An 8,160-nucleotide genomic window follows, 5' to 3' on the forward strand; every position below is an offset into this window, starting at 1 on the left:
TAGAGACATTCACTCCTTTGTAAAAAGGTTTACATGATCTAAAATTAGAAAGCCACTAGAAAATTCTAGTGAAAAGCTAAAACTTTTAAGAAAGAATCATTCTCCAAGTTGATTTGAATGCAAGTATAACATATCTATCAAAAGCCTTCCACAATCGAATCCTTCTTGGATTACATAGTGGTGTACCTGACATAAACTAGAGAGAAATTTTTTTAGGCTTTTTTTATGGGCAAATTAATAAATAGTAAAATTAGAAATTTTAAATTTGTTGTCTTTTACTTTCCTCTAGAAACCACTACTTGAATTACTTCATCAAATGCCTCCCATATGTTGATGCTTGGTTGGTGGAAGATGCGAATAGTTGTCTTTTTATTCTAACCACATTTTTCACTACTCGCATGGCAATTGTTGTTGAACCGCAACCAAGTTGATAGTATCACTGACTGTTTCACAATAGGTTTCTAGTCTACGAAGAAATAGACATAATTATAGAGAAATAATGGGACAATAATATTACTATCCAAACCTTACATTTCTTCTCCTTATATTCAAGGCATAGAAATTTTTCTTTTAAAAAAAAAAAAATTTATTTGCACCCTATTATACTTTGTTTCCTTTCCCTTTGTGGTTTAAGCTTAATGTTAACTTCACTTTTGAGTTGGTAATTACAAATCACTTATGACATAATGATATATTAAGAAAATATATGTAGGAAATTAAGTTGGATCCCATCTAAATTCACATCTAAATTCTCTCATGTATATGTAAATAATACATTGCAATAAGAACTTAATCATGTGTTAAATAAAAGATTCAAAGAGGGAAATGGTGAATGTTAAAGTCTTTAATTGATGAATAGGCTAATGAAGATAGTTGGGGTGAGACCCCGAGTAACCTAAGCTATGTATTGTGTACTACAATATAAAACAAGAACATTCAACAAATAAGCCTGTCGTGCTCCTACTTCATGATTTTTCTAGGGATGAAATTTTAGCATGAATGTTTCAGGTGGCATTTCGGACTAGTGAGCACGAGGTTACATACCTTACATTCTCTTCTTTGGAAGTTGTTACCGGTAGCACATCACTGACATTCCAAGTGAAGTTTAAAGACTATTTGCATAAAATAGCATCTTTCAATAAAGCAATCAAGACAATAATATATACAACATAGGATTTTTATCATTGAACCAAAAAGCAACTTTATAAAGTTCATGTTAGAACAAAGAAGACTCATACCTTTTCTTTGAATCATTTTCCATCCTCTAAGAAACATTAAAGTGTAGCAATGTATTGACATGTATTTTGGATTTGCCTTTATTCAAACACCTAGAAGAGATGGCGTTTCATAGAATTGAGTGCAACATTCAAAGAAATATATTTACAAAAATATAAAAAGAAAATGACCACTGCAAAAAATTAACACACCCACAAAAAAAAATTAAAAATTTTATCTAGATTGAGTTTTAGAACAATTAAAATTGCAATTGTTTTGGGAGAGAATTTGAGGGGACCTAATAGATAAAGATTTCAAAGACAAACATAAAGCATACCCAGATTGTATTGATTATAGGGAAGAAATGTTGCAAATAAAAAGTTGAATATGCATGCTCTATAGTTTAAGCCTTAGGAACCAATTTATAGTTGTGTGGTTCAAAAAATATTTTATGCAGCCAATTCAAAACACAAGAAAAAAATGATTCGTTGCCAACAATAAATGTGAGAAAATATTGGTGGTGATCTTTGGGTCGCCATCGCTCACGCGCGTGATGCTAGAAGATAGAAGATAAACAATCTTGTTAGAGTTAATGGAATTTGAATAGGTGAGAACGAAAGAGAAACCAACTAATAATGGTGGGAAGAGTTGAATGTACTTTATTTTGGTTTTGGGACATATGAGGAATTTACAATTTATATGAATGCATAGTGAAGGGTAAGGTTGGTATTATAAATTTTGTCACATGGAGGACTACCAACATTTTTACTTTACTCTTTTAGATTTGGTTAAATAAGAAAAAAAATCTCATTGATCTAAGTCGTTCACCAACTCAAACCAACCTAAAACCCATCAGAGTCAAGTGAATAAACATAAAAGCATCCTTAGATAACAAGGGTGTCACGTAACAATCTCTAGTTAGGTTGCTAAAAAATATTTATGCTAAGTAAATATATATATATATATATATATATATAATTAAATAATAAAAATCCTCACTAGCCCAAGCTTGTCCACCCCAGTTAAGCCAAATGTATTATAAAATTATTGAAGTCAACTAAATGATACAACAACACCATCTGACGGCCTAAAAGAGGCTAAATCCAACTTTAATTCATGTAATAGTTAAAAATTACAAATACCAACTAGCAATTTGCTATTTGAAGTCGTGTTAGAGAGAGAAGCTCTCTCCCTCTCTCTAGGAGGGACGCACAACATGGAGTGAATCTGCTCTTGGAGTTCTTGATCTGTTCGACCATAGGGAGAAATTCAACCTCCAAGGCTAGAAATGCTATTTCAACATCTTAATTGAATAAGGAACAAAATACTACCCTAGATTTCATCACAAAATATGGAGGTAATCGCTCCCTCTGGGTAGGAAAAAATATTCAACAAATTTGTAAGGAGGTTGGGAGACTCTCTGCAGTCGTCAACCGATTTTCACCTTTGAAGGAGAAGGAAACTTCCTTCGATGATTTTGAAGATGAAGAAAGAGTCACTGAGAATGTAAACCCAGTTTGCATTTCTCAAATCGTCTCAAAGGCTAATTAAGGATAATTCATATATGAAATTGTAGAAGATAAATTCATATTTAAATTTGCAGAATGCTACGAGAGTGGGTAATACTGCTTCTTGTAAAACCCTTAGCCATGCTGAAAAGATATTGTAAAACCAAGAAGGAGAAGGAACAGATGGAAACTAGGAAAGCTTGCCCAGGTGATGTCCAAGGAAAGAAGACCATTGAACTTGTTGTCATTGAGCATGCTATAGTTAAGGGTATACAATCAGGCAGTGATGCAAGCATCCCTGGTACTTCTAAGGCAAAAGCAAAAGCACCAGCAAAGGACACAAGTTTGCATTTGAACGCCAAAGAAAGATGCACTGCAGTAGGTTCCTCTACTGGGTGCACTGCTGCAAACTCTACTATAGATTCTTCCTTTAAGCAAGGTAAAGGTGAAAATTGAAAAGAGTAAGGATAAAGGTAAAGTTTCCATTACTGATTCGCAAAATCATGGTGGTGGAGACTTTAGCAAAGATCCTTCCTCTTTGGAAGGTAAGGTTGTACCGAAAAAGATTAAGGATAAAGGAGAAGCTTCCCTTGTGACTGCGGTTAGTGGCATAAATTAAGGGTTTGATATGGTAAAGGTTGGACCGTTTATCCTGTGGAAATTAAGAATAGGAATAAGGGGTTTAGGCCTTCTTGAGGTCTGTTGATCTTGCGTTCTCTTTGTTCTCTGGGTATGCCCATATTTGATTGTACTTGTCACTAGATTTTTTCCTAATTTCGTACTTGTTAAGCCTTTGTGCCCTGGATATGTTCAGATTTGATTGTACTTGTTTCTAAGTTTTTCCTAGTTTTAATTGGAAGCTTTGGCCTCCCTACTCGGTGTATATTCGGAGTTTTTTGTACATATTCATTTTAATCAATATAATTTATAATTTACCGATCAATAAACAAATAAAAAATAGTTAAAACTTACAAGCACACCCAACTTCCCGGCCCACGATTAGTTATGGGCCTATATACTTAAGCCCACAACCGCTGTAATTCCCTCCAATCCCATTTCTAATTTCGTGGCCGCACCAAGAACCCTAACCCCCGCTCTCGACAGCTTCGTTAAAATTCCATATCTGCCATTCACCTGGGATCAACGAAGGTACGTTTAGCTTCCGTTTCAAGTTTCCAAGAACCTTTTGCTCGAATTTTTTTCCGTAAACTCGCAATCTGACATCTACTTGTGAGAAGCAAATCCAAACTCAGGTTTCCATGAACTGTACATTTAATGGAAACTCGGGTTTTCTTGTTATTGAATCATTGATTTTAGTTGAGGAAAGAACGAAAATAACGGTGAATTTGATCCCTGTTTTGTTATAATTTGTTCTTGAGTAGTGTTAGTTGAAGAGGAAGTAGTTTGGAAGGGTTAGTATGGATGAATCAAAGTTGGGAGGATGGTTGATCATGTGAAGTATGTGGAACTTTGTGGAGTTGCTAGAAAAATGAAAGCTTATTTAATATTTAGTGACTTTATGATGACAAACTGTGGTGCCGAAGAGCGTTATTGTGTTCTTGGTGGGTTTGCTTGTTTATTGAGAATGAATTTGAGTTGACAAGGTTCAATTGTTGGGAGCGCATGCTTGGTAAGAAGGACTCAGAGATTATAATGGAAGCCCCAGTTTCGAATGGCTCAGTATTGAAGCGGTCATTGAGGAGGAAAGCAGGTATGCGGAATTATGATGAGAATTTAATGGATGAGCTGATAGAGAAGCATTTGGGTCGCTCCGTGAGGAAGAGAAATAGAACAAAGAAGGATTTGGAGAAAGAGACGGAAACGGAGGCCATGATAGCCCTCTCTCTCGGGTTCCCCATTGATGCATTGCTTGAAGAAGAAATTGAAGCTGGGGTTGTGAGTGAATTGGGTGGGAAAGAGCAAAATGATTATATTGTTGTCAGGAATCATATACTGGCAAAGTGGAGGGATAATGTGCGGATGTGGCTATCAAAAGGGCAAATCAAGGAGACAGTGAGTAATGAGTATGAACATTTGATCTGTTCGGCTTATGACTTTCTTTTGTGTAATGGCTACATTAATTTTGGGGTTTCACCGTCATTCACATCTTATGTTCCAGAAGAGGCAACTGAAGGTTCAGTGATAATTATTGGTGCTGGATTGGCTGGGTTAGCAGCAGCAAGGCAGCTCTTGGCCTTTGGCTTCAAAGTCATCGTTCTAGAAGGCAGGAACCGTCCAGGGGGAAGAGTTTATACTCAGAAGATGGGTCGGAAAGGTAAATATGTTTCTGTAGATCTTGGCGGTAGTGTTATTACTGGTATCCATGCTAATCCTCTAGGAGTCCTGGCTAGGCAACTCTCTGTACCACTTCACAAGGTCAGAGATAATTGCCCTTTGTATCAACCAGATGGTGCACCTGTCAATAAGGAAATTGATTCAAGGATTGAAGTTGTCTTCAATAAGTTGCTTGACAAAGTCACTGAATTGAGGCAAATAATGGGTGACTTTGCAAATGATATTTCTTTGGGTTCAGTTTTAGAGACACTTCGGCAGCTGTATGCTGTGGCTAGAACCACCGAGGAAAGGCAACTTCTTGACTGGCATCTAGCAAACTTGGAATATGCAAATGCTGGATGTCTTTCAAATCTTTCAGCTGCTTACTGGGATCAGGATGATCCTTATGAAATGGGTGGCGACCACTGCTTTCTTGCTGGAGGCAATTGGAAATTGATTAAAGCATTGTGTGAAGGAGTTCCAATATTCTACGGAAAGACTGTTCATACTATTAAATATGGCAACGAGGGTGTTGAGGTCGTAGCTGGGGACCAACTGTTTCAAGCAGACATGGTCCTATGCACTGTTCCTCTTGGTGTCTTGAAGAAGAGTACCATCAGATTTGAACCCGAGTTACCCAAACAAAAGCTTGCAGCAATTGAAAGATTGGGTTTTGGTTTGCTGAATAAGGTCGCCATGGTTTTTCCTCATGTGTTTTGGGGGGAAGACCTGGACACTTTTGGATGTCTTAGTAATTATAGCAACAAACGTGGTGAATTCTTTTTGTTTTATGGTTATCACACTGTTTCTGGAGGTCCTGTACTTATTGCACTGGTCGCTGGAGAAGCTGCACTGAGTTTTGAATGCACAGACCCCTCCACTTTGCTTCAACGAGTTCTAAGCATCCTCAGAGGTACTACATATGTTTGAAGAACAGGTGATAAAATATCAATGGACATTATAGTTTCCTTTTACCTCTTTTGTTTTGTGTGCTTGTTCATTTTTTTGGACATATCCCTGAGAAGGCATCTCCTGGGTCTACTCTCTTGTTTCATATTTTATGACAATTTTTACAGGTATATATAATCCAAAGGGCATTGATGTACCTGATCCCATACAAACAATATGCACAAGATGGAGCTGTGATCCCTTTTCTTATGGTTCATACTCTCATGTCAGAGTACAGTCATCTGGGAGGGATTATGATATACTTGCAGAAAGTGTGGGAAGCCGGCTCTTCTTTGCTGGTGAAGCCACAAATAGGCAATATCCAGCCAGCATGCATGGTGCATTCTTGAGCGGCTTAAGAGAGGCTTCTTGCATTTTGCGAGCCACAAGAGGTCGGCAAAATAACCCCCGGAAGTTTGTTCAGAAGAATGTTGGACCAAGCAATGATATTCTTGTAGATCTGTTCAGAAAGCCTGATCTAGTTTTTGGAAAGTTTTCATTTATATTTGATCCTTTGACAGAAGACCCAAAATCATTGGGGATTATGAGAGTGGCAATTGGAAAGTCCAATAATGAATTTAATTGTAGAGACACTAGTAGAAAGGAAATAGAGAATGGCTGCAGACAGTCCTTAAAGCTACCATTGCTCCTTTATGCAGTAGTATCTCGTGAACAAGCACATCAGCTGCCACTGGTGACTGGAGAAGATGAAGGTAAATTGACTCATTCGCTTAAAGTTCTTGGATTGAAACTGATGGGACCTAGTGCTCTTGGAAATTTTGTTAATTCCTTGATTGCCATCATAGCTAGTGCACGAAGAGGCAGGGGCAGGAACCGCGTATCTGCTGGACAACAAAATGCTGTGTAGACATTCAATCAGTTTCAATGCATAATTTTGTCAGCACAGGGCTTTTATTAGTCATTACTCATGGCAGTCCTTTTGTATATAATCTAGCCAATGTGGTTATTCAGAAAATTAACTTCATGAGGTTTTCTGAGATTGCCCGATTCTACTGTTCCCTATGGAGCATTTTCTTGACGGTCATGGTGACCAACTTGGTGGTAAATTTGGAAAACCATTGGTTGATAATACAGCTGTGAGGGAATCGAGCAAGTCAGAGGCTGTCATTAGGAGCACCTTGTATTGGTTCGTGGCTAAGCATCGGGAAAAGAACGTAAGCAGTTCCATATGGGATCTTGGTAATTTCACGTACTTGATCTCTAATATCATAGATTCCTTGTTAGGTTTCCCCTTGTGTATTTTTAGGCCATATCTGCTCTGTTAATTCATCTTTTATGTGTACATTAGAATTCTTTTTTGTAAAGCATCTTTCTTTCCTAACTGAACCACTTGTTTTTTCCTTCCATCTCTACAATGATCTAGATGTGACAGTCCAGAATAATACACAAGATCTTTGTTTTTTTTCATTTCAGGATAGGCTTTTGGTTGTTGATTTAAGTTCGGGAAGATCTATTAATTTTGATAGAAAAATATGGGGGAGGAGAACAGAATTGAGGAGGAGAAAGTAGCAAAATAATAAACACTCAAAACAACTTTTGAAGAGGAGGGAGAAAACAGGGAAGAGAAGACATGAAGATAGGAATTTGGAATGGAGCAAGCTGCTCTCCAACAATTGTCACTTATCATGAAAATTTTCATGCATGATATAACTCTCCTTTGAGTCACTTATAGGTGATGGAGACTGTAAAAAGGAATTGAACCTTTGTATAACTTGTGAGCTATGTGATCAGGGATTGAACAAATTCTAAAAAAACTTATCTTACACCATTTTTCACAATCTTAGATTGGGAGGTGGCCGAGTTAAGTTCTTCAAATTCCATTCTTGATTCATGTTAGGGTCTCTCTTCTATGGTCAAGAGACTTTAGTTCCTGATAGCTGCAAATCTTTTTATTCTTGTCAAGATTTGATTGATATAGCCGTCTTGGAAAATTTGGTTTGCGTAGAATTCTCAACAAGGTAGTTACTAATGATTGTTTGCGGGCAAGGAGATAGCCTTTGTCACTTGATATGCGTGTTCTCTGTAAGAAGAGTAGCAAAACTATCGCTCATCTTTTTCATCATTGCCCAAAAGTTTGTATTTTATAGGTTGTGGAATCTTCCTTTTGGCACTGGTGAGGAGTATTGCAGGGTGCGCTCAAATTTTGTGTAGTTGTTTTTTTTTTTTTTTTTTTCCCCTCTCTCAGGTTTCTCAC

At 37.2% G+C, this 8,160-nt stretch overlaps 1 protein-coding gene across 3 annotated transcripts; it reads left to right on the forward strand.

The window, feature by feature from the left end:
- Positions 1 to 3,773: 3,773 nt before the first annotated feature.
- Positions 3,774 to 7,781, forward strand: LOC131166791 (lysine-specific histone demethylase 1 homolog 2). Of its 3 annotated transcripts, XM_058125390.1 has the most exons (4): positions 3,774 to 5,910; positions 6,074 to 6,658; positions 6,752 to 7,145; positions 7,380 to 7,781. In XM_058125390.1, exons 1-3 carry the CDS (start codon positions 4,347 to 4,349, stop codon positions 6,811 to 6,813), a joined length of 2,211 nt encoding a protein of 736 aa, XP_057981373.1. In that variant the 5' UTR covers positions 3,774 to 4,346; the 3' UTR covers positions 6,814 to 7,145; positions 7,380 to 7,781. The 3 variants fall into 3 exon arrangements, with proteins under 3 accessions (XP_057981373.1, XP_057981365.1, XP_057981357.1); XM_058125382.1 differs by having other exon boundaries at positions 6,074 to 7,145; XM_058125374.1 differs by lacking the exon at positions 7,380 to 7,781 and having other exon boundaries at positions 6,074 to 7,370.
- The last annotated feature ends 379 nt before the right edge of the window (positions 7,782 to 8,160 follow it).

Source organism: Malania oleifera, chromosome 1, assembly GCF_029873635.1.
Source record: "Malania oleifera isolate guangnan ecotype guangnan chromosome 1, ASM2987363v1, whole genome shotgun sequence".
Classification (NCBI taxonomy): domain Eukaryota; kingdom Viridiplantae; phylum Streptophyta; class Magnoliopsida; order Santalales; family Ximeniaceae; genus Malania; species Malania oleifera.

Bases quoted from the DNA above. Each gene is read 5' to 3' on its own strand.
- LOC131166791 (XM_058125382.1), top strand. From the start codon at position 4,347: ATGCTTGGTAAGAAGGACTCAGAGATTATAATGGAAGCCCCAGTTTCG. The intron at 5,911-6,073 runs GTACTACATATG...CAATTTTTACAG, and splicing joins AGTTCTAAGCATCCTCAGAG to GTATATATAATCCAAAGGGC.